This window comes from Anabrus simplex, chromosome 11 (assembly GCF_040414725.1).
Source record: "Anabrus simplex isolate iqAnaSimp1 chromosome 11, ASM4041472v1, whole genome shotgun sequence".
Lineage (NCBI taxonomy): Eukaryota > Metazoa > Arthropoda > Insecta > Orthoptera > Tettigoniidae > Anabrus > Anabrus simplex.
The window spans coordinates 11,382,340-11,410,194 of NC_090275.1; the positions used below are offsets into that span (position 1 = coordinate 11,382,340).

Sequence of the window (27,855 nt, forward strand, 5' to 3'; positions counted from 1 at the left end):
TGTAACTAGCACACTTGGAGTTTATGTAAAGTTGAATATGTGTAGCGAGTGTTCTTGCATAGTGTATTTAAGTGTGTAAATATATCTTGTTAATAATTCCACAGGAATCCAGTGATATGAACCGTCTACCTACCTTGTGTCCTATACCTATAGTCCACTACATTCCTCGTGCTATCCCACCTAAACCTTGTACTTATCCTAATTCACTCAACTCAAACTCTTCTACATTCCTATCCCACCTCAATTCATGGTACTCCTAGACCGGATTTCTGTGGATTCTTCGTCAATGTGCAACACATGTACTTGTAGCAGGATGGAAGCATCATAGCAGCCATCTTGGCAAGGAATATTACAGCTCCCGGTGGCAGCCATGTTTGTTCCACCTCCGGTCAGTTCATCCGCCATTGTGATCCCCACTTCAGACGTCGCCATCTTTGGTTCAGTTTATGGCAACCAGCGATCTGTCAGCGCCAGAGGAAATACGACAGCCACGCAGACCAACTTCGGTGCAGTACCCTACGCAGCTATTGTAAGTACATTCTCAGTTCTGATTCCTATTCTTCCCCACTATGGATTCCAAAGAAAAACAACTCCTTGTTAAGACTAGAGGCCTAGCGAAAGCCAGTATTACACGTGAGTACAACTTCGTAGTTAATTTTAAAGCAGGGTCAAGCATACATGCAATCAAGGCAAGACTAGACGATCTACCCAGAATACGAGAAAAGTATGAAAATGCCCAAGATAAATTAGAACTGGAGGATGAAACTGAAGATCATAGTGAAGATCGTGATAATTTCGAATCGTTGTACTATGCCGTAGTGATCAAATTACAACATTAATAGAAGAGAGTGCAGAAGCACGGTTGCAACAAGGCAACTTTTCCGGTGCAACAAATGATACTCAGTCTGGTTCATTCAAGAGAGAACTAGCTCTTCCAACTACATACCTGCCAACTTTCAGAAACCAAAAATAGGAAGATTTTTTAATTCTTGGATTTCATCACATATATTCCACCAAGATCTACGTGAAAAAAGGTTAGGATAAAAGGCATACTTATCTACAGGTACAATGCGAATTGACCATTAAATTTAAAATCTTAAACTAAGAAAACATAAAAATGGTTACAAGAAAATGTACCTAATCACTCTTATTTATGACATTTACATACGAATATTTGTCACACCGACACGCGCAACAAAATGCATAATACCGTATATTCTCGCGTAATTAACGCACTTTTTTTGACGAAAAATACAGGCGAAAACTTCGGATGCGATTCAAGGAAATCGGATATTTACAAATTATTTACAATTCATTTACATTTAAAAGATACCGGTACATCAAATATAATCCAAACATAATTGGTTCAACCCATTTGCAGTTATCGTCATTTGGCGTAAAATTCCGGCGTGAGATTTTTTCTGAAAAGTCAAATAGGGTACATCAGATAAGTTAGACACGTGGGTTTGAAGTACCGACACTGGAAAATATTCTTCCCATTACGAGCTGACAATACGACCTGAATGACATACCAGCAAAAAAAAAAAAAAAAAACCCTGTCCAACACGAGAAGGGCCGGGCATCGAAGGAGGGACCCTGCTACATTACCCCAAACCGTTCGTATCCAATCTTGTACGAATGACGTGTCCATCCACCCTTTTTCTTGAATACGAACGTGGATCACTCGCGGAAATTTTACTTTAGGCATTGTTTTTCGTTTTAGAACAATGTAAGCTTTCTGCCATCAGCTGTTACAGCAAGCATTGCAGTACATTGTTGTTTTTTGCTTCCGGTAGCGCGTGCGATAACACTGTATGTTCCTTTCTTATCGATTGTTCAACTTTATGGTATATGGAAACTGATTGGCGTCTGACCTGCGGTTCCTATAAGGGAGATAAAATATTCCTTCACTTTACGCTTCTCAATCACAAAACGATGAAAATGGTTGAAATCATTCGTCACTTTTTGGCATAATGTTGTTCTTCGTCGAAGAGAAAGTCCATTTCTCTTCATAAAATTAATTCAGCCTCGGCTAACCTTCAAATACGAGACAATGATTCCACGTGCCGCGGCTATTTCTCATTCTTTAAAATGCAACATTTTGTGAGAAACGGCTTATCCAACATTGCGTAACAAAATCATATAGTTAAGCAGATAATCCTCTACTTGCGGAAACTTGCCGCTTTTTGGTCCGCGAAATGCTTTGCGAGACTTGTTGGCCGCTTGAAGTGCACTTCTGTTGATGCGGTAGCGCATGTTTCATTTGCACACTGAAAACTTGCTGCCCGCTGCTCTATTCACTATGTTTCGGCGTAACTGATCACCGCAAGTGCGTATGATGCAGTATTAATCGGGTACTGTGGACTGACAAACAATTTTGAGATCACATTATGTCCCGTACGCGAAACACTCGTAAAACTAGTGCAGTGGGATTTCCTGCCGGCCAATACAGCACGTTGCCCTGTATTTGGAATGCCAGTTTTCGCAATAGGAAGCCTGCTACCGGTACCTGAGTAGTTGGCATCTTTATTTCGAAACGCATCCGGAGCTGAGTGAAGTTGTGGGTGCGTCAAATTCCACTTTGGACCCAAAAATATTGGGATGTGTAAATTATTCAAGGGCGTCGATTACGGTTCGCGGGAAAATACGGTAGTTTCCTTCAATAGCCGGTAAAATGTACAGAAATTTATAGGCATCTCTGAGCACTTGGAGATAACGTTTGTCATATTTTTTGGCCATAACGAGAAAAGAAAACACCAGAAACTGTCATAGAAATGCAAGGAAAAACACGTGGCCTACAACTCCGACGAAACTACGCATAGAAACGATGTTAGGAGCGCGCGAACAACACAATAACAAACTCATTCTTTCGTCCCGATTAACTGAGTCGTTAGCGCGCTAGCCTCTTGCTTGCAGGACGATTGCCGCCCCGAATCCCCAGCTGTATAAAGCGCACACGCTGCTATGGTGAGCGGGAAACACGATACACGAAGGCGACGGACGAAACACTCACGAAATAAAGCATCAAATACGCTTGAAAATTAGGTTTCGTAAATTACACAAGCACATAAGAATTTATCCTTTATTCTAGGGGAAGGGTATTGGCCGTACTAGAGATTATATTAGTCAAAAATCGGAAGAAGTAAAAATAAATCGGAAAATCGGAAGACGAGTTAAAAACCGGAAAGTTTCCGGGTAAATCGGAAGGGTTGGCAGGTATGCAACTATTAAATTGCCATCATTTGGGGGGCAATATTATTGATTTTCGTCATTTTTCTGACACTTTTACCAGTTTAGTTATAAACAATGACTCACTTGAAGATATACAAAGGTACCATTATTTGCTATCCTCACTTACAGGTGAAGCATATGACCAAATTAAGAATCTGCCCATAACCACCACAAATTTTAAGATTGCATGGCAAACAGTGTGTCAGAGATACAATAACCCTAAACTTATTGCAACATCTCATTAAGAACCTGCTAAACCTTCCATCTGTAATTAAAGAGTCATCGACAGATCTACGATCACTTCTAAATCAAGTTTCAAGTAATCTAAATGCACTTGAAGCAGTTGAACTTCATATTCCTTTGCATGAAATTCTCAGATCACAGTTGATTCTGCAACAAATTGATGAGACCAGCAGAAAACAATGGGAGCTGTCGTCATCAAAATTGAAATTTGCGAGATTAGACGAATTATGTCGATTCTTAGAAGACAGGTGCCATGCCCTTGAACTCATTAAATCAGATCGGATATCGAAACCAACAGTATCGTCCCACTTACGGCATGCTACTGACATAAAATACACCAAAGCAGTAAGACAGGCTTATGTCTCTACTGGCAATAGTTGTTTATTTTGTGATGGTGTATATCCTCTTTACAAATGTTTAGATTTTTCTAGCAGCAATGTCCAACAAAGAATGGACTTTGTCAAACAGCACAGATTGTGTTCAAATTGTCTTAGGCCTGGACACATCGTTAGTAACTGTTCTTCAGGCTCCTGTTATTCATGTGGCTTGAAACATCACACTCTACTTCATCGAGCCAATCAACCAGTCCCGCGAAGGCAACTTGAAGCCCCGCCTGGAAGAGACAGCAGCGCTGATGTCAACCAGCAACAAACTGTTACAGCAACGTATTGTTCGTTAAAAGCAAAACCTCAAACCCAGATATTACTTTCCACTGCACTGGTTAAAGTGTGTGATGGATACGGAAGATTGCAAACCTGTACAGCGCTCCTAGATTGAAGTAGTCAGTCACACTTCATTACAAATGCCTGTGCAGAACGTCTCAGCTTAAAGAAGGTTTGAAACCGAATACCAATACAAGGTATAAGTAACGCTGCTAGAGAATCTCGTCACAGCGCTACCGTTAATGTTCACTCCATGCACAGCGATTACCAAGTGGAAATCAACTGTGCTGTGTTGCCAAGAATTTCGGCTGATCTCCCAGGATCGCATAATAACTTCGCTGACTGGTGTATACCGGAAGAGCTCCCTTTAGCTGACTCGACTTTCAACCAACCTGGGCGTATTGACATTCTAATTGGTGCGGAGGTATTCTTTCAGCTTCTGCGAATGGAGAGACGGGTGAGACAAGGCGACTATCCTGTTCTCCAGAACACGGAACTTGGGTGAATACTTGCAGGGCGGTTTCAGTTAAACAGAACGGCTGAAGCACCTCCACAGACCATACAGACCTTCTTTGCCACGAGTGACAATTCCCTTGACAATCTGGTTCAACGTTTCTGGGAATTAGAAGACATCAGTCAGCCGGTCCGATCAAAGGACGACCTGGAGTGTGAGAAACATTTTACTGCCAACACCAGGCGAGATGCTGAGGGAAGATTCACTGTACAGCTTCCTCTTTGTGAGGATTCAACAGAACTTGGTGACTCGCTCACAATGGCTAGGTCACGGCTTCATCATCTTGAGAGACGACTGAAGAGGAACACCCAACTCGAGAAAGAATACGTGAACTTCTTAGAGGAATACGAAGCTCTGGGACATATGGAGGCCATCGACATGTCGCAACTTAATGAACATAGCTACTACATGCCCCATCACCCAGTTCTTAAAGAGGCAAGCTCTACTACGAAGGCGAGGGTTGTATTTGACGCTTCTGCCACCACTGCAACTGGGAAATCACTCAACAACATCCTCCGAATTGGCCCGACTATCCAGCGAGATATCTGGTCCATCATTACAAGATTCCGCACTCACCAAGTGTGCTTTACAGCCGACATTCGCCAGATGTATCGTCAAGTAAATGTTGATAGTCGTGACTGCAACCTTCAGAGAATTGTATGGCGCCGATCGCCGGAAGAACCTATAAGACATTACCAGCTAAAAACAGTCACGTACGGAACAGCTTCAGCACCCTTTCTCGCTACTAGGTGCCTTCACCAGCTCGCTATTGAGGAGTCTATCAGTCTACCCAAGGCAGCAGAAATTCTCCAGAGAGATTTCTATGTGGACAACTGCATGTCTGGGGCAGAAACCCTTGAGGAATCTCTACGAATGCAAGAACAACTCATCGATCTCCTTCAAAGGGGAGGTTTCCAACTTCGAAAGTTGTGTTCCAATCATCCACGACTACTCGAAGCTGTTCCTCCGGAATACAGAGAAGCTCAGTTGCCCCTTCAACTTGATAACGGCAATAATGTCAAAACGTTAGGACTCTTGTGGCATCCTGCCACTGATCAGCTGCAGATTGTGAATGGTACTGGGTGTACTGATGTCAATGGACCTGTTACAAAAAGAAAGGTACTTGCAGTCATAGCATCAATATACGATCCGTTGGGACTGATGGGTCCATTGATCATCTCCTGCAAATATTTCCTGCAGCAACTCTGGCAACTGCGCTTAGGTTGGGATGAGAAGCTACGGACAGAACGACTTCATTTCTGGGAGCAACTGCAAAATCAGTTTCCTCTTGTTAGTCGAATTTGAATCGACAGACTAGTGTTGGCGGAAGGCATTGTCATTAACATTCAATTGCATGGATTTTCAGATGCATCTGAGAAGGGTTATGGATGCTGCATTTATATAAGATCGGAAAATCAACAGGGTGAGTGTATCACAAGGCTACTGTGCGCTAAGTCAAAGGTTGCCCCATTGAAAAAGGTCTCCCTTCCTCGTCTAGAGTTATGTGGAGCATTGCTTCTAGCTCGTCTTCTCAAGAAGGTGACATCAATCTTAAATTTGTCTATTAGCAGCATCCATTTATGGACATATTCGACTATAGTTCTTTCATGGATTGCAGCATCGCCTACACGGTGGAAAACTTTCATTGCCAACAGAGTTGCAGAGATTCAAGACAGCACATCAATTGCACACTGGAAGCACGTTGCTTCAGGAGATAAGCCTGCAGATCTGATTTCACGAGGACTCACCCCAGACATCCTTATCGCTAAATCACTCGGGTGGAATGGACCACCGTGGCTTGTGGAGGATACTCTGTCATGGCCTGATTCAATCCCTTCTGCGGAGACTCAGGACATCCCACAACAGCGGAAGCCAGTGGTCAGTCTCTTAGCGCTTCAACCTGAAGATGAGTTCATGAAGCGATTCTCTAAGCTTGCACAACTGCAGAGGGTGACAGCATACTGCCTCAGATTTGCTGCCAATGCCAAACTTCGTCCTACGGAAAGGAAGACTGGCGAATTAGACCTTCAAGAGTTACGTTGTGGACTATATGCATGTATCAAGAGTGGCCAAGCATCAGCACCACAGAGATTGATGCCCTTCGGACTACAAAGGCGATTAGTAAGAAGAGCAAGCTTATATCCCTTAATCCATTTCTCTGCAAGCAAGGACTTCTTCGAGTTGGGGGCAGATTACAACAATCGGAGCTCCCTTTCAACCAACAGCATCAAATAATCTTACCTCCAAGTCACAACTAACTAAATTGATTATCGAGAACGAACATCGACGAATGTTACACGCTGGGTGTCAATTGCTACTTTCTTCTCTTCGACAGCAATACTGGATAACAAACGGAAGGAATACCATTCGGAAAATCATACACCATTGTCTTATCTGCCATAAGCTCAAGACAAAAAATGCCCAGCAAATAATGGGTCAGTTGCCAAGCTACAGAGTGTCACCTGCCAATCCATTCCTACATTGCGGGACTGACTACGCTGGCCCATTGTATATAAAATCAGGCTCTCGTAAAAACAGTGCAAAGCTGAAATGTTATGTAGCAGTTTTTGTATGTTTGGCTACTAGGGCTATTCACTTGGAAATCGTTAGCAACATGACTACCCAGGCCTTCCTTGCTGCTCTCAAACTTTTCATCTCACGACGAGGGAGACCTGCGCACATATATTCGGACAATGGCAGAAACTTTGTAGGCGCCGACAACGAACTTCGGGAACTGCAGAGATTGTTCGACGAAGAACATCATCAACGAGAGATCTCAACCTTCGCTAGCACTGAAGGCATTCAGTGGCACTTCATTCCGCCTCAGGCTCCACACTTTGGTGGAGGCATTTGGGAGGCTGGTGTCAAATCATTCAAGCATCATCTTCGACGAGTGATGGGAACGGCATTCCTTACCTTTGAAGAACTGGCAACACTCACAGCACAAATCGAAGCATGTCTTAACTCTAGGCCTCTAGTCCCCCTATCCGATGATCCCGACGATCTAGTTGCTATCACTCCCGGTCACTTTCTTATTGGAAGACCTATCACTACCCTTCCCGAACCAGATCTGAGTAATGTATGCCTCAATGTACTGTCTAGATGGCAGCAACTACAACGGCAGCTCCAAGGATTCTGGAAGGCGTGGTCAACAGACTACCTCTCCCATCTGCAGCAGCGGAGTAAATGGACACTATCAAACAATAATGTGCAACCTGGCACATTAGTAATTGTCAGGGAAGACAACACTCCCCCACTGTGTTGGAAGCTTGCGGTAATTGATCAGGTCTACCCTGGTGCTGATGGACTAGTACGCGTCGCCACTATCCGTACTTCTTCTGGAGTGTTTAAAAGGCCCATTTCAAAACTTTGTCCACTTCCCACTTCTCAAGGAGACTATATCTGAACATTGTGTGTTTGTACTGTAGTTTTATTCATAATTGTTCCTTTTGTGTTTGTGTGTGAAAAAAGTGTTTAACCCTTTTTTGGTGGGTGGCATCTTTGGTTTTAACAGACTCAAATTTGCCTGTTTTGCTTCCACTCTATTTAGCCCTAATTTTGCAAGCCCTCGCCAGAGGTCACATGGACAGTGCTATTTGTATTGCCACCAGGATGCGGTAGACTACTGCCACTTCCGGGGACGAGACTCGTGTGTGTGATGAAGCGGAGACGGACAGGCTGTCGCGTAGTGAGGACGATGACTTAGTAGTCAATGTAACTAGCACACTTGGAGTTTATGTAAAGTTGAATATGTGTAGCGCGTGTTCTTGCATAGTGTATTTAAGTGTGTAAATATATCTTGTTAATAATTCCACAGGAATCCAGTGATATGAACCGGCTACCTACCTCGTGTCCTATACCTACAGTCCACTACATTCCTCGTGCTATCCTACCTAAGCCTTGTACTTATCCTAATTCACTCAATTAAAACTCGTCTACATTCCTATCCCACCTCAATTCACAGCTGCTCTCTCACATTTTAAAACAAGCATTCTATCTTGTCTCCTCAAGTCACACCCAGTTTCTTCTTGTAAAAAGCCCCGCAGTTATTTTCACGTGCCAACATAACCTCAAAAACATTCTCGCTCACTATGAGCCACACCAACTTCCACCTCCTTTCACCTGCGAACAGAGCCGCTGTAAGACCTGCCGTTTGCATACACTTAGTAGCATCACCAACAAGTCATACTCCATACAACTTATATCAGCTTCAGTGCTGATTCTGCCCCCAGCCTTCTACATTGACTTGATTAGAAACACACTAGACATAGATCTTCCTGTCCCCATTCCCACCAGGCACCGTCAACCGATGTTTGATCAATGTTTTGCAGTTAAAGTCCTCGAAACATTTACCACCTACTTCTCACCCTCTCGCCCTTAGAGATTCCGTACTGGTACCGGTACTCAGGTCAAGGGAAGCACCTGGCTCATTTCTTCCACTCTCTTTCTGTCCCCCACACTCCCCCTCATCTCATAAAGCGTCTACTTGCCAACAATGACCACTGCAGTTCTTACATGGTATGTCGCACCTCTCCATATACCATCAGTACACACAGCAATCACTATTCAATCAATGAAAACAATCTAAGAGCAAGCACTTTTGTGAACAGCAAGAAACCCGATTACTTTGCACAAGACTGAAGATATAGCACAATGTGTACTCTTATGATTTATAACCGTTAGAAAGAGCTCATGTCTTTTAATGGCAGGTTTGGGCCTTTCAGTGTAGCTACCTGATACACATCAGTAGCTTTCTGCTATGTCTTCTAAAAATATTACCTGGAAGATCAGTCCATCGCACGGAAGGCGGAAGTTTTCAGAATTTGGCGTCACAAGGACACGGAGGCGGCGGAAATAGGTGCCACACGTGAGAAAATCCTGCATGTATGCTTTGAAGGCTTCTGGAGTAATACCTTCAACACACGTTCCAGGCATCATCTCGAATGCATCCCTCTCCTGAAACAAAATTATTCAGTGGTTTAGTTCAACCTACATAATATTCTCCTTCAGCTGAACTTATCGGTCTGATAAGATGTTTTCATTCCGCTTATCAAATTTGCAGCATCTCTAATTTCTACTGGTAGACATGGGATTTTTTTTTTTTTTGCTAGGGGCTTTACGTCGCACCGACACAGATAGGTCTTATGGCGACGATGGGATAGGAAAGGCCTAGGAGTTGGAAGGAAGCGGCCGTGGCCTTAATTAAGGTACAGCCCCAGCATTTGCCTGGTGTGAAAATGGGAAACCACAGAAAACCATCTTCAGGGCTGCCGATAGTGGGATTCGAACCTACTATCTTCCGGATGCAAGCTCACAGCCGCGCGCCTCTACGCGCACGGCCAACTCGCCCGGTAGACATGGGATTAGCCCAAAGCTTAACATGAAGAGAAATCTTCACTTGGAAATTTTTTGATATGTTAACCTGAAATGTACAAGATATGGTCTAATCCACTCTGCAGTTCACCTTTGAATTCCGTATTTTTCAGGCAATGTACAGCCAAAACAGGTTAGGACATTTTTGTGGAGACCGAAAAAAAAAAAGTCCTAAAGAGGCAACGTGCTAAAAAACAAAAAAAAAAACATTATGCTGTTACATTTAAGCTTAGGTTTGAACATAAACATAATTACGATGAAAACAAAGAAACAAGTATTTACAATTATAATTAATGAAATAATACATTTCAAGAACACCAACACAACAAAATTTCAAGGAGAAACATTTTTAGAGATGTGTACATACATGTCGCTTACAATTATGTTTAAAGTTATCGTCGGAATGTCTTGCATCTGGGCGATTTGCAAACGTTTCATTTGTGCATTAGCATCCGCTTAGTAAACTAATTTTTCATCATTTGTAAACTGTCTCTATAACAATGTCCTGCAAACCACTAAGCGTAAGTACAAAAGGCCTAATTTAGGTTCCTTGTTACACAATTCACTTCTCTCTAGTCATCAGCCATGAGCATGGTTGTTAGCAGCTCTCCACTTCACATTTCTCTGCTTTCCTTTCCAGTTCATAGTAGAAATCACATCTCGTGTCATCTAATATTTGCGTCTTGATAGTCGTCTGTAATTTCTTCCCTCTATGGAACCCTCTATTCAAGCCGCAACTTCGGCGGGTGCTTCCGTACGTGAACGGTAATTAATTCACATAAAATAGTATAAAATTTCTTTTCCTTCCACCTACTCAATACAATCAATCATACATTCAAGGTTCAATCCTCAAAATATGAAATGGTACATGTTTCGCCCCTTTTAAAGGGCATTATCAGCCATATCACCTCCTACGAAAAGCACGACATCGGCGACCGCCAGTACTCTAAAAAGCTTTCACAAAACAAGGTCACATTCCAGCGGAGCTAAAAGTTTACATACATCTGACAGCGTGAAATTTACAACTTGCACCACAGCCTGATTCCCCCTTTTCGACCAACAAGCTAACGTTATGTGCGTATTACCGACTGAGCCTCCTTCATAGCCCACCAATACTCATCAACAATTACCTCTCAGCGACACAACAGATTACTTCCACTTCATACAATACAACTTTCAACAACAAGCCGGAACCCAGCGCACATCGGCACAAATATGGCGTGCCACTACGGCTCCTCTTCGCAGTCAGAATGAGAAGATGCCTCACCCCAGCTTTAACGCTCTGACTCTGCAGTTGCCGTATACATTCTAATCTCTCCACAGCAGTTCACAACACAAGCAACTCTATTCTATCTCACCAGACCAGTAAAGAACAATAACTTCATCCCGAAGTCCGCCATACTTTATTCCACGGAACAATATCAATTTGTCTCACCGGCATTTCACACCGATGTCTTCACATCACATTCGATGCTACAGAAGTCAACTAAAAGAATAAGCGAAAGTTTCAACCCGCAACATTTTCCTAATTAGCAATTACCCACTAATAACTGTCACCATTGTTGCCGTTCAAACGCACGGAATACCCATGAATCTCCATCCACACTGACCAGTCTCCGTACCGATCTCGGCGCTGCAACTGGAAAACTTTCAGCTTGATGCCTATAAAACCTCATTTGGCTATGAAATATTTCCCTACCCCCGGTGATTTTAACTAAAATAAACTGCTCTACATATTTCTGAAATGTCAATGCTAATTCCTTCTTCCAACCTCTAAAACATCAGGACGCACTTGGTACAAAATTTTTTTATCCTTGCGCACCAGCTGCTCTTGTGTAATTATGTATATAATTGTAAATTCTCAACTATTCAATTAGATAATGTAATTACTATATAGTTACCAACCATTGACATTAGTTTTTATTACAAACATTTACGCTGAATGTTATAATGTAAATATTTTTAAAACTTTATCTCAACTGTTCAACTGAACAATGTAAATACTGTATAGTTACCAACCTTTGACATTAATTTTTGGTTACAAACATTGACGCCGAACACTACACCTTTTCTCCCTTAATTGTTATAATGTAAATATTTTTTAACTTTTTATTTTCCTATGATTGCGTCAACTGTTTCTCCAGAGCACCACTGCCGAACTCTACTATGTTAATTTTAGGCATTGGTGCTGACTTTTCATCTATAAACCTATATGTTCAACCATCACTTTTGTACAACTATTTCCCATACTTAATTTTTGTAATTGTATTAATAATATGTATTAATTTGTACATGTCAACTACTAACCAGTTACCTGATTTTTTACCTTGAGGTGATATTTTGACTGATGATGCCCTCAATGAAGGGCGAAACATGTCTCAAGTGGAATCAATAATAAATTCCTAATTTATAAAATTTATATGTATTGAATAGGTGGAAAAAACAAACCTTTTAGCATCCTGCAACAAGCTAACGTCAGAATGTCACCACAACCACAAGGCACACCAACAACACAGTAATAGGGTACAACATAAGAAGATGGCCCCATGACACCACAACAAATTCATGTCACTAATTTTAAAGTTCGAATCAGTTTTTAACTAGAACTGCGACAAAAAGTAACTTCTATTTCTACAAGTTGCAAGCTAAAACATTGGAACTTATATAAATTCCATCGAAATAAGAACCAAAACAAGAACGTAGTACATGATTAAATATTACGCCAAAACTTCATTATCTTGGAATGTATTTCCTCATTAAGTCTTATAAAATATTTTAACTTGGAGCATTATTCATCACTGTCATTTCGTACCATTTAGCTTAATTAAGTCATATCTTATATTTGACTATGGCCTTGGCCATCATAATGTTGATTCTTCTCGTATCTAATCTAGTTCCTTACACAACACCTACATATTAAGTGAAATTCTTAAATGTTTCTAACATTTTTTTTTTTTTTTTTTTGCTAGTTTCTCCATGTCGCACCGACACAGATAGGTCTTATGGTGAAGATACCCTTTAAAAGGTGCGAAACATGTACCATTTCATATTTTAATGAGGATTAAAACTTAATTTTATGATTGTATTGAATAGGCGGAAGAAAAATTTTATACTATTTTATATAAATTACTTTCAATATGGATTTCACCATGAATCTTATAACTTGTAACATCAAGGTCAACCAGGCTATTATGAATAAGAATGAGTATCAGAACCTCAAAAGCAAAATCAGCAAAATCTCAAAAGACATCAAAATCACAAAAAACATTCCAAAGCACAAGTCAAACGACACTCAAAATGAGGTCAATAATATCGGGCTCAGAAATGAAATCAAAATGCTATATAAGAAAAAAATTGTTTTTAAAACTTGCAACTTTATCATGTGCAATTGACCCATCTCACAATATCACCTCTCTGATGGAATTCCTATATAAGACACACTAGTTATAAATTACAGATTATACTAGACAAACAAAAATCTTTGGACCATAAGTTAGCACGTCTTAAGGAAGCCAAATTTAAATCATCTGACCAGAATATAAACACAAAGACACCCACCCTCTCCTTGAACAACACCCCAACCACAATCAATCTTTCCGACACCATATTTTCAGATAGTGACATGTGTCTGTTCAACAAAGGCCTAAAGTATAATTGGCCTAACCCAAACAAAGTCGATGATATAACAACACAGTCGCGGAGATTGATTCGAACACAGACAAACAAATTCCCTTAGAAAAACAAGACGACGTTAGATACGAAGTAAAAAAGAAACTACCCACCTCATTAAAGAAATAGCTAATAATAGTAATACCACCCTTTTGAAACAGACTCAAGTTTTAAGAACCAAAATAAACAATAACAATATCATAGTAATAATAGCCAATAAAGGCAACTACAGTCCTAATAAATAATAAATACAATGAAACTCGGTTAAGAAGTTCCCGCATAAGAAGTTTTCCCGCCTAAGAAGTGTGATATTCTTGATCCCTTGATCGGTTGCATTAAGATATATGTATATTTATCCCGCTTAAAGTGTTCTGTTGTAAATATATTTCCCGGTTAAACAGTTCAAAATTTAGAGCCCCTTGAGATAGAAAACATCCGCTCAAAGCAGCTCATGGTTAGAACTAGAACCCTCCAGTCCCCGTGCAAGTTGAACCCTGTGCTAGACCGTTTGCGCCTGTCATGGAGCCTCTCTGGGCTTGCCAAGGCCATATGACGTCACGCTATGACATCACCACAACCAGATGCTCACTCACACCTTGTGGAATCGAACCAATCAGTCGTAATTTCCACTCCACCATTTACATTGGTCGGAGGAGCTATACCACATGAATGGAGAGTTGCTATTGTAGCCCCTGTGTATAAAGGAAAGGGTGATAGACATAAAGCTGAAAATTACAGGCCAGAAGTTTGACATGCGTTGTATGTAAGCTTTGGGAAGGCATTCTTTCTGATTATATTAGACATGTTTGTGAAATTAATAACTGGTTCGATAGAAGGCAGTTCGGTTTTAGAAAAGGTTATTCCACTGAAGCTCAACTTGTAGGATTCCAGCAAGATATAGCAGATATCATGGATTCTGGAGGTCAAATGGACTGTATCGCGACTGACCTGTCTAAAGCATTTGATAGGGTGGATCATGGGAGACTACTGGCAAAAATGAGTGCAATTGGACGAGACAAAAGAGTGACTGAATGGGTTGCTATATTTCTAGAAAATAGATCTCAGAGAATTAGAGTAGGTGAAGCTTTATCTGACCCTGTAATAATTAAGAGGGGAAACCTCCAGGCAGTATTATTGGACCTTTATGTTTTCTTATATATATAAATGATATGAGTACAGGAGTGGAATCGGAGGTAAGGCTTTTTGCGGATGATGTTATTCTGTATAGAGTAATAAATAATTTACAAGATTCTGAGCAACTGCAACTTGACCTCGATAATGTTGTGAGATGGACAGCAGGCAATGGTATGTTGATAAACGGGGTTAAAAGTCAGGTTGTGAGTTTCGCAAATAGAAAAAGTCCTGCTCAGTTTTAATTACTCCGTTGATACGGTGAAAGTTCCTGTTGGGGATCATTGTAAGTATCTAGGTGTTAATATAATGAAAGAAAGAGCTTCATTGGGGTAATCAAATAAATGGGATTGTAAATAAAGTGTACAGATCTCGGCACATGGTTATGAGGGTGTTTAGGGGTTGTAGTAAGGATGTAAAGGAGAGGGCATATAAGTCTCTGGTAAGACCCCAACTAGAGTATGGTTCCAGTGTATGGGACCCTCGTCAGGATTACCTGATTCAAGAACTGGAAAAAATCCAAACAAAAGCAGCTCGATTTGTTCTGGGCGATTTCCGACAAAAGAGTAGCGTTACAAAAATGTTGCAAAGTTTGGGTTGGGAAGAATTGAGAGAAAGAAGAAGAGTTGCTCGACTAAGTGGTATGTTCCGAGCTGTCAGCGGAGAGATGGCGGGGAATGACATTAGTAGACGAATAAGTTTGAGTGGCGTTTATAAAAGTAGGAAAGAACACAATATGAAGATAAAGTTGGAATTCAAGAGGACAAACTGGGGCAAATATTTATTTATAGGAAGGGGAGTTAGGAATTGGAATAACTTACCAAGGGAGACATTCAATAAATTTCCAATTCCTTTGAAATCATTTAGGGAAAGGCTAGGAAAGCAACAGATAGGGAATCTGCTACGTGGGAGACTGCCCCAAATGCAGATCAGTATTGATTGATTGAAGCAGCAGGGAAACCTTTCTGGACAGTAATAAAGAATCTTAGGAAGGAAGGGAAAAAGGAAATGAACAGTGTTTTGAGTAATTCAGGTGAACTCATAATAGATCCAAGAGAATCACTGGAGAGGTGGAGGGAATATTTTGAACATCATCTCAAATGTTAAAGGAAATCATCCTGGTGGTGTTGCGAACAGCCAAGCTCATGGGGAGGAGGAAAATGATGTTGGTGAAATTATGCTTGAGGAAGTGGAAAGGATGGTAAACAAACTCCTTTGTCATAAGGCAACAGGAATAGATGAAATTAGACCTGAAATGGTGAAGTATAGTGGGAAGGCAGGGATGAAATGGCTTCATAGAGTAGTAAAATTAGCATGGAGTGCCGGTAAGGTACTGTCAGATTAGACAAAAGCAGACCTATCTATAAGCAAGGGAACAGGAAGGATTGCAACAACTATCGAGGTATCTCCTTGATTAGTATACCAGGCAAAGTATTCACTGGCATCTTGGAAGGGAGGGTGTGATCAGTCGTTGAGAGGAAGTTGGATGAAAACCAGTGTGGTTTCAGACCACAGAGAGGCTGTCAGGATCAGATTTTCAGTATGCGCCAGGTAATTGAAAAATGCTACGAGAGGAATAGGCAGTTGTGTTTATGTTTCGTAGATCCAGAGAAAGCATATGACAGAGTACCGAGGGAAAAGATGTTCGCCATACTGGGGGACTATGGAATTAAAGGTAGATTATTAAAATCAATCAAAGGCATTTATGTTGACAATTGGGCTTCAGTGAGAACTGATGGTAGAATGAGTTCTTGGTTCAGGGTACTTACAGGAGTTAGACAAGGCTGTAATCTTTCACCTTAGCTGTTCGTAGTTTACATGGATTATCTGCTGAAATGGCAGGGAGGGATTCAGTTAGGTGGAAATGTAGTAAGCAGTCTGGCCTATGCTGACGACTTGGTCTTAATGGCAGATTGTGCCGAAAGCCTGCAGTCTAATATCTTGGAACTTGAAAATAGGTGCAATGAGTATGGTATGAAAATTAGCCTCTCGAAGACTAAAAATGATGTCAGTAGGTAAGAAATTCAACAGAATTGAATGCCAGATTGGTGATACAAAGCTAGAACAGGTCGATAATTTCAAGTATTTAGGTTGTGTGTTCTCCCAGGATGGTAATATGGTAAGTGAGATTGAATCAAGGTGTCGTAAAGCTAATGCAGTGAGCTCGCAGTTGCGATCAACAGTATTGTGTAACAAGGAAGTCAGCCCCCAGACGAAACTATCTTTACATCGGTCTGTTTTCAGACCGACTTTGCTTTACGGGAGCGAAAGCTGGGTGGACTCAGGATATCTTATTCATAAATTAGAAGTAACAGACATGAAAGTAGCAAGAATGATTGCTGGTACAAACAGGTGGGAACAATGGCAGGAGGGTACTCTGAATGAGGAGATAAAGGCTAATTTAGGAATGAACTTGACGGATGAAGCTGTATGCATAAACTGGCTTCGGTGGTGGGGTCATGTGAGGCGAATGGAGGAGGATAGGTTACCTAGGAGAATAATGGACCCTGCTATGGAGGGTAAGAGAAGTAGAGGTAGACCAAGACGATGATGGTTAGACTCGGTTTCTAACGATTTGAAGATAAGAGGCATAAAACTAAATGAGGCCACAACGCTAGTTGCAAATCGAGGATTGTGGCGACGTTTAGTAAATTCTCAGAGGCTTGCAGACTGAACGCTGAAAGGAGTCTATAATGATAATGTATGTATATTTGTTATTCCCTAAAATTTGATTTCAAAATTAAGGTCGAGAAAATTAGGTGGCTAAATGCAGTACATATATATGAGAAGAAAATATTTTGCACTTCAGGCAAGTAAACAGCACCTGTTTGTAGTGGAAGGAAGTGGTCTCTATCCCGACGAGCAGGTACTTCATCTCTGTCATGATCTCCTGCCGACCAACAACTCTGAGCTCAGAAATGGAATCGGGTGCTAATATAACAGCTGCCTCGCCGGGGATCAACTGGCTCATGCGCAGTAGACTCCACAACATATGAGTCGACTTCCATTCAGCCTCGGTGAGGAAGGGGAGTTCCCTGGATGGATTGCGCTCGCCGAACGATTCCCAGTTGCGGTACTTTGACAACTTGGTGTTGATGGCCAGCTCCCACACGGTCTCGCTCACTTGTACAGGCAGAGACAAAGGTGGCTGCTGCTGGATATGGGTTGGCGATCCACCTTGAGAAAGACGATCCGAACTGACATCGTTTTTCAGCTACATGTACAAGAGAAATACAGATGCATTAACAATTGATAAGGAAGTTCATGTATAAAGTCAAAATCTGATGAATAACAACATGTAACACACTATGAATGATAATATATATACACTCAACTCTCAATTCACCGGGATAATGTAGGGTTAAGGCTTCCCAGATGAGTAAAATTGTGGTTAACCTGCAAAAAATTAAAAATAGAACAGGCGTACTGAAAGTACAGTTAAAATGATAAATTATACTACTGGAGTCCCTTGAGCTCACTGTTAACTACTCCAACATGCATTGGTCAAGCTCCTCAAACAGATTTCTTCATAGTTTTCACGCTTTGCCATACCACTGTTTGCATCGGACGAACAAGCAAATGATAGAAATTTGTCTTTGTTGCGTAAAATATCCCGTGTGGTAGAATCACCAACGTTATATTGGTTTGGTTGCCATTGTTTGCGAACTGAACTGCACTGAACATAAACAAGACAATGACCAAGTTGGGCGGTGTGGAGTAGAGCAGGTGTCTGTGGCCGGTGACACACCACAAATAACTTCAAGGTCGCGCCACCACTGCTACTATTACAACTCGGCAATATTATCCCGACTCTTTGTAATTCTGTATTATTACTGTAACTCCTGACACTCGTGCATTTTTAGTGTTTTTGATATTGCGGTTAAGCCGCAACGCGGTTGATCTGATTACGGTAAATCGAGAGTTGAGTGTAGAAAGAATGAGGCTGAGTAGGACCAAATATTGGGATAAACACAACAGAAGAAAGAGAAACAAACATGTAAATATCAAAAGGACAGTCTTCACATCTTCAAACAGATGAACTCTCTCCTAATCAATCCCAGTTCTACAGCTTCAGACTCGATGTTGGAAGAGTACGATAAAAAGAATGCTGAATTATCCTTTTGTCTCTTCCCTTTTAATAAATAATGTTATCTGTTTTTATGTTCCACTAATGACTTCGGTTTTCAGAGACGCCGGGGTGCCAGAATTTAGTCCCAGACGAGTTCTTCAATGTGCCAGTAAATCTACCGCTGACGTATTTGAGCACCTTCAAATATCATTGGACTCAGCCAGGGTCCTGCCTTTCTTCGCATCCTACACTTCCCACGTCAAGACTGAAGATTTGTTTATGAGCATCGAAGCCCAGCCTCCTAACGAAGCAGGAGCGAGCTCGTCGAGGGCTGAGAAGAGATGATGTAGAGCCAATCTGTTTGAAAACGTGCAGATTATCCTTGTTCTTTTTGTATGGCTGGGCTGTCATGGTGTTTATTCAAACATGTGTTCTGATAGTCAAAATAGGAAATTGGTGGTATTTGCAATATTGAGTCTTACGACTACAAATAGTTACTAAGAAACACCTTAGTCTCTTAACAAAAGGATGTTTTGAAAGGTTTATAAGACACCAGAAAGTGGGAAGAAACAGACAAAGATTGTCAGGAGTTAGAAAAACTTCATTTAAGACATCTTTAAGCTCCACAAATCCAACAAGTTGATAAATTTAAATACCTTGGTTTATGTATATCAGATGATTTAAATCTAGATCAAAATTGAGACTTGTATAGGTGTGGCCAGATTAGCACTCAAGAAAATGAAGGCTTTACCATGTGATAATGCTTTAAATTTAAAGCAGAAAAAGTGCAGGGTTAAATGTTATGTAAAGTTTGAACACTGAAAACGACCACCATAACAGGGCTGGATGCTCTGGAAATGTGGTTTCATAGAAAAATGCTAGAACTCTCCTGGATATATAATGTCTCTAATAAACAGATATTGCAGAGTGTTCACTCTAAAAGAGAGCTGCTGACCTCTACTACATGCAGAAACCTAGTGTACCTGGGGCAGGTGTTACATGGTGAAAGATGTGCAGTATTGCACCTCATTTCAAACGGCAAAATTGAAGGCCGCAAGGAGTAGGCAACAAAAAGAATGGCATGTCTCAAGAACATAAGAAACGTTGAATAAGTCTACCGTGTTGCTGGAGATAGAACAAGAAAAAACACCTTCAAATGTTCAATGAATAGGATTGTCCATTACCTGGTCGCCACGATGGCTCAGTTTTGGAATTGTTAATTCTCTCAATCCTTTGAGCTCAGGAAATGTTGGTATGTCGTACCGTTTTGCTCCACCCCTGAAAAAGAATAATATGCTACAGGTCTTGGCATATTTGTTATTATTAACAGATCATAAGTATAAAAATCTTACAAGCAGAGTAAAAACAACCATTTACAAATATACCACTGGCTAAATCTGCTGATAACAGAAGTACCACAGTCAAGGAAACCAAAATGAAAGCAAGTAAAATGTTTCAGTTGCCTTATTTTTATTTCCGGGTTACTCTTTTGCTGATTTATAACAAATACTTATTTTGACTTGGAAAAGGCCTACAACTAGTGATGGGATAATTTAATACAAAATAATTGCTTATTTGATTATTCCATTTTGTTCGATTATATTTCCCATTCAATTATTCATTTGAAGGAATGAGGCAATCGAATAGTGAATATTTTTTCCATTTGATTATATTTTTATTATCCATCCGAAACTCCATTTGAATCAATGAGGCAATTGAATAGTGAATAAACAAATGGAAAGTGATGTTATTAAGACAGTTAATCACTAGTTTAGTTTCAACATTTAGAGATCATCATCATCATTGTCCCACTCCAGTCGCCCACATGTGGTTAACAAGCCTCCTCCACTCCCATCTATCTTCCACTTTTCCTGCTCCATTACTTCTGCCACATCCAAACCAGCTTCTCTAATGTCCTTCCAAATCTGATCCATCCACCTTCTTCTCTGTCTTCCAACTGGTCTCTTTCCAATTCCCTTCTCGCTACCCGTTTCTTTCCCATTCTTTTTACACGTCCGAACCATCTCAGTCTTGCTTTCTGTATGTTCTGTACTAACAGTTCTATATTTAGCTCTTCTCTGATTTTAATATTTTGAGTTCTATCTCTTCTTGTCTTTTTAACAGGTGTTCTTGAAAATTTCATTTCTACTGCTTGGATCTTACTATCTTGTTTCTTATTAGTTACCAGCATTTCTAGTCCATATGTTACAACTGTTATGAAATACTGTTTATATAATGTAAATTTCATTCTCTTGGGTATTTTGTCATTCCATAAAAGCTTTCTGACTTGATAAAATGATGTACCTAAGTCTGTTATTAATTTCAGGGTTGATTTCATTTCTTGCATTATTAATGCTACCCAGATATGTAAACTGTTCCACACTCTCAACTGTTCTCCATGTATTTTCACTTGGCATCTCTTTCTCTTTTCCACAGTGCACGAGTACAGTTTTCTTTTTAGTAAATACCATTCCAAACTCCTTCATATTTTCATTTCAAATGCCTAGTCTCCTTTGTACTTCCTTTCCTTACGTTTGGAAAAAGGTGTATTTCTATTTTTCATAAGAGTTCATCTATTACCTTATTTGAATCGTTTGTCCACCCGACACACTTAAACCAAAAAATTGATTCGTGACTCATCCGAATATTCTAAGCAATACAACTGAATGGTACTGTATTTTAAACTCATTTGATTATCTAAATAATCAGATGGAGGTTATTCGAATATTAAAAGTATTCGATTATGCCATCACTACAACTGAATAACTGCAAATAACCTCAGCCTTTGCAGGTGGGGTTAACTTCCAATAAGTAACCAGAGGAACCTGACCCCTAACCTTTACAGAGCACGTCCCCAGGTGGCGGATAAGGGGTTCCTGCAATACGTAGGGCTGGTTGAAATACCCAATACAACCCGCGGACCAACAGGCAGCCCAATTCCTGGGGGCTTTAAAATACTGGCACACTCTCTCTCCAGGGGTCATAACTATGGAGGGCCCTTACCCTAGGTTATGGGCGAAGACCTCAACGGCATCTACGGCGGAGAAGATGGACTTCGGTACGGTAGAGATGGCAGAAGGGGCAAACCTGTAGCGCCTCTACTCCGGAGGGTCGGCTTCAAAAGGCGCCCGACTCCATGTTTAGGGCAGCCTAATTTGAACCTGGCAGAAGGTAATAAAATGCCTTTGGGAGTTGCGAACCCATCATTCGAACAGCCTAAAAAATGAGTGCAAGTGAATCGAGGCCTCAAGCTGAAGTGACACGCAGTTCCTCGTGCTCTGGGGGAACTGTGAGAAGCAGGCTACCAGACGTGACAAGAATCGGCATCATCAAGGTCATGACTTTGAATGGCAAGGTAAAAGAACTGATAAGAGCATATGGAGAAGAAAGACATAGCAATAATGGGAATGACTGAGACAGAATGGAAGGGGAAAGGTCACAAAGAATTGAGGAAAGGGTATAGATTATATTGGAGTGGAGGAAAGAAGGTAACAAATGGTGGTGGTGTGATATTGAGAGAAGACCTAGCGTAATATGTGGACAAAATTGACCAGATCAGTGACAGAATAATTAAACTTAGACTTGCACTTGAGAATCAAGGATTTTATACAGCTTTATGCACCCCAATCAGGGAATGCAGGTGAATGTTTAGAAGAGTTTCTAGAAGAACTGGAAAGTCGTATTGAAGACAAAGAGATTATGATAAAAGAGACATGAATGCACATGTCGGGACAGAGCCAGGGAAAAGAAGAGATAATTGGCCCTATAGTCATGGAAACCAAAATGAAGGAGATTTGGTAATACATTATTGTAGAAGGAATGGATTCATTCTTGGCAATACGTGGTTCAGAAAAAAGAACTCACAAAAAATAACTAGATATAGTTGGGGAGATAGAGAGACAAAGGCAATGATCTTATTCTGGTGAAGAAGGAGAAAACGTAGACAACTGGAATATGTGACAGCAATGCCAAGGGCAGGTTTCGAAGGAGACCATAAAGTGGTGGTAGCCAAATTAAGACTTGGTAAAATAACGAAGTTAATAGAAAAAAAGGGAAAGAAAAATAAAGGGATGGAAGTTAAAAGAGAAAGAAATAAGAGAAAAGTTTCAAGAGGATGATGTGAACACTCTGGAAGAGGAATGGACATGTTTCAGAAATGGATTTGTAAAGTGTGCAGTAAACACCTGTGGAAGCCTATCAGGGAGGAAAAGGGGAAAGGAGACTCCTTGGTGGAAAAGCAGGGTAAAGGTAACAGTTAAAGAGATACAAATGGCTTGGAGGAAGTGGATAGGCAGCAATAGTGCACAGAATTGGCAGAAATATAAAGAAGCCAAAAAGGTATGTAAGAAAATAGTACAAGAAGAGAAATTGAAGAGCTGGGAAAGTTTCACAAAAACTTTACAGGAGGATATAAAGGGAAGTAAAAAGTAAAGTAAAAAGGTTTTGTATGGTTTGTTGAAGAATAGTTTGTGAAACTGGGAAGATAAAAAATTTTAAAAATTGAAACAGGGCAGATACTGATGCAAAGAGATGACATACTAAAAAGATGGGAAGAATACTTCTCAGAATTGCTAAATATTAAATACAGTGAACTGGTAGATGAGAAGGAGCAAGAAGAAACAATGGGGAAAGAAGAACAAGAAAAGCAGATATCAGTGTTCGAAATAGAGGAAGCCATACAAAAGATGAAGAGCGGTAAAGCAGCAGTAGTGGATGAGGTAACTACGGAAATGATAAAAGCAGCAGGACCAATAGGGCTACAGTGGCTGTATAGATTAGAGTAATCTGGAGGAAGAAAGAGATCCTAGAAGGGAAAGGGTTTAATTATCCCAATATTTAAAAAAGGTGACAAAAAGGAATGTAATAACTACAGAGGGATCACCGTTATTGCCCATGTAGCTAAGATATTTGAGAGAGTATTATAGGAAGGAAGACTGAGGAGGAAGCTAGAAGGAGAAATGGAAGAAGAACAGTACAGTTTTAGGAAAGACAGATCAATGTTTGACCTTATCTTTACATTAAGACATATGATGAAGAAAAGATGGGAGTTTGGAAAAGACATAGTAATGACATTTATTGACATTGGGAAGACTTATGACAGTGTGCCCAGACAGTTGGTATAGGCCACATTAAGGAAAAAAACAAGTTAACACAGTGGAAGTGCAAATGATGGAAAAACAAAATGGTTTAAAGTTGAAACTGGACTTCGACAGGGAAGTGTACTATCGCTCAAACTATTCATCATTGTCATGGATGAAATTCATAAGAACATTAAACAGAGATTGGGAAGGCAGGCAACAAAAGCCATGTTGTTTGCAGATGGGGCGAGGATGAAACTGAAGTGCAAAAACAAATAGATGCAAACAGCTTCTACCAGAGTGTAAGGGGTATTTTGTGGAACCAAGATGGCCCAAAAAAAATCTAAGAAAGTATACTCATGCTCATAAATTAAGGATAATTGGATATTGTGGAGCCACACAACGTGGCACTACACAAAACTGGCGCTAATAGCATAGGCACATAGTGAACACAAACGAAACATATCTGTAAGTCCACGGTATTTGTGATAAGTTGCAAAAACCGTCCCAAAACACATGTGCTACAAAACTCCACTGTTTCCTGCGCATGTACCCTGACATAAATATGGGATATGATCACCATGCACACGTACACAGGCCGCACAACGGGTTGGCATACTCTGGATCAGGTGGTCGAGCAGCTGCTGGGGTATAGCCTCCCATTCTTGCACCAGTGCCTGTCGGAGCTCCTGAAGTGTCCTAGGGGTTTGAAGACGTGCAGCGATACGTCAACTGAGAGCATCCCAGATGTGCTTGATGGGGTTTAGGTCTGGAGAACAGGCAGGCCACTCCATTTGCCGGATATCTTCTGTTTCACGGTACTTCTCCACGATGGCAGCTCGGCGGGGCCGTGTGTTATCATTCATCAGTGCAAAATGACGTCCCGATACACCTGACCTGTTACAGTTCCTCTGTCAAAGACATGCAGCGGTGTACGTGCATCAATCATAATCCCACCCCACACCATCAAACCACTACCTCCATACAGGTCACTTTCAAGGATATTACGGGGTTGGTATCTGGTTCCTGGTTCACGCCAGATGAGAACCCGGCGAGAATCATTGTTCAGACTATACCTGGACTCGTCCGCTAACATAACCTGGGACCACTGTTCCAATGACCATGTACTGTGTTCTTGACACCAGGCTTTACGGGCTCTCCTGTGAACAGGGGTCAGTGGAATGCACCTTGCAGGTCTCCGGGCGAAAAAACCATGTCTGTTCAGTCGTCTATTAGTCTGTGTGTCTGGAGACAAGTGTTCCAGTGGCTGTGGCAAGGTCCCGAGCAAAGCTACCTGCAGTACTCCGTGGCCGTCTGCGGGCACCGATGGTGAGATATCGATCTTTTTGTGGTGTTGTACACTGCGGATGTCCCATACTGTAGCGCCTGGATACGTTTCCTGTCTGCTGGAACCTTTGTCATAATCTTGAGATCACACTTTGTGGAACACAGAGGGCCTGTGCTACGACCTGTTGTGTTTGACCAGCCTCCAGTCGCCCTATTATTCTACCCTCATAACGTCATCAATATGTGTTCGCTGAGCCATTTTCACCACACAGTCACCATTAGCACGTCTGAAAACATCTGCACACTTACTCGCTGCACCGTACTCTGACATGCACCAACACACCTCTCCGTATTTGGACTGCTGCCAGCGCCACCGTGTGATGACCGCAGGTCAAATCCACCACAAGTTCATACCCCGAGGTGATTTAAAACCGCAAACTACCCACCATAGCGTTGCTTCACCATGTATCAGCATTATCCTTAATTTCTGAGCATGAGTGTATTATATTCAACCTATTATGAACCCATACTAACCTATGCAGCTGGATCGTGGACTACAACAAAACAAGAGGAGAGTAGAATACAGGCAGCGGAGATGGAACTCCTAAGAGGTATCGAGGGCAAGACCAGAAAGGATAGAATTAGAAAGAGATAAGGAAAAGGACAGGAATCTTGAAACTTCAAGACAGGATAGAAACAACAAAGCTTAAGTGGTATGGGCATATGATGAGAATGGGAAAAGACAAGAGTGCCAAAAAAAGCTTCTTCAGAGAAGTTAACAGGAAGGAGTCCACGAGGAAGACCCCATAAGATGTGGACAAATTCAGTGTGGGAGTGCATAGAGAAGAGGGGAGGATAACCAGAAGATGTACTTTAAAAAGGAGAAGAGTGGTGGAGAATCAGGCAGCGATGGGGGTCCTTGATTCACAACCCGACTCGGGAAGCCGGAAACGAAGATTATGATGATACAACTGAATGATATTTGAAACTTATTAGATTATTTTATTTGACTATTTAAATAATTGGATGGAGGTTGTTAGATTATTAAAAGTATCTGATTATCCCATCGCTACCTACAATAGTAGTTATAGAACAAAAAATTGGGAAAGCCTGACACACAGAGGTATAGGAAAGGAATTAATAACAATGGTAAATACATTCTACTAGAACTGCTGCAGTACAGGAGTAAAACAGAGAAAAGAAACTACCCAAGTCTTAAGAAGACTGAAAAGACAGCTTCATAAGGATACAGCGCAATTAACTGAAGAAGAATTCAATAAAACCATCAAGGGACTACTACAAAACTTTCAGAAAACAGCTCCAAAAATATGAACCCCCAACCCTACTGATGAAGGATGACAATGGTAAGCTGGCTCATAACATTAAAGACAATGCAAAATTCTGGCCAAATATTTCAACAAGCTTCTAAATTGTAAGGAACCTACAGAACTCCATTTGGACACCAACACCCCAATAAAAACACCACCAGAGAACATCAATCCCCCCACAATAAAGGAAGTCTACCAAGTACTGAATAAATTTAAAAACTACAAAGCACCAGAAGATGACCAGACCTTTGCAGAAATCTGGAAATATGCAGGAAGATCAGGAAACGTTGCCTTCCACCAACAATTTGTCTCTATCTGAATTTAAGAAGTACTACCGAAACACTGGGCAACAGCCCTCATTCACCCATTGCACAAAAAAGGAGACAAAACTGACCCTAATAACTAGAGGGGAATCCTGCTCCTAGACGTAGCATACAAAATCTTTTCAATAATCATCCGTAATAGACTAATAGGATAAGTTTACAACTTGAGAAAGAACTAGGAGAATATCAAGGAGTTTTAAGACCCTCGACGAGCTGTCCTGATAAGATCATGAGTCTTAAGATGATAATGGACTACAACAGGAGAAGAAACAGAGATATGCTGATAACATTAGTAGATTTCAAGAAAGCTTACGACTGCATTCATAGAGAATCCCTGTTTAAAATTTTAAGACGCCTTGGACTACACCCCAAATTAATAAACATGATAAAACTGACTAATACTAAATCAAATAGTGAAGTTTAGGGGTGAAATATCAGAGTCATTTGAAATTAAAACTGGACAACGGCAGGGAGATGGACTCTCGCCACTTTAATTGTGCTCTAGGAATGGTATACGAAATGTCCCCCCAAAATACCGATTGGCCGAAAAATCAAAACACATTGCCTGGGTTTTGTCGACGATTTTGCTTTACTAGCAGTTGACATAAAATAACCAAAAACCCAGATATCAGAACTTCAGAACATTGGAAATAAAACTGGCCTCAAAATATCATTTGAAATTACAGAAATTATGCCCCAAAAACCAACATAACTAAAAGAAGTTACCATAAATGGTAATAAAATCAAAATAGTAACTCAATTTTAATATCTTGGAGAAGTAATAACACATAACCAAAATGAAAAAAAATCTCAATCCAAACAAGAACAAATAGATTAGCTGAAGCACAAAAATTAACATGGGACACCTACAAAAAGAAATGTCTATCAAGAAATGCAAAAATAAAACACTACAACACAGTTATAAAACCAGAAGCTACATATGCAGC

The 27,855-nt window shown here is 40.8% G+C and overlaps 1 protein-coding gene across 1 annotated transcript in view; it reads right to left on the reverse strand.

Annotated features, from left to right (window-relative positions):
- The window catches only part of Grip163 (gamma-tubulin complex component 6), a 249,957-nt gene that overhangs the window by 176,211 nt on the left and 45,891 nt on the right, over nt 1-27,855 (reverse strand). Inside the window, exons 5-7 of the mRNA XM_067155466.2 lie at nt 20,077-20,170; nt 17,648-18,037; nt 9,430-9,606 (exon numbers count right to left, since the gene is read on the reverse strand). Coding sequence (XP_067011567.2) covers nt 9,430-9,606; nt 17,648-18,037; nt 20,077-20,170 — 661 coding nt within the window. The remainder of the gene's footprint in view (nt 1-9,429; nt 9,607-17,647; nt 18,038-20,076; nt 20,171-27,855) is intronic.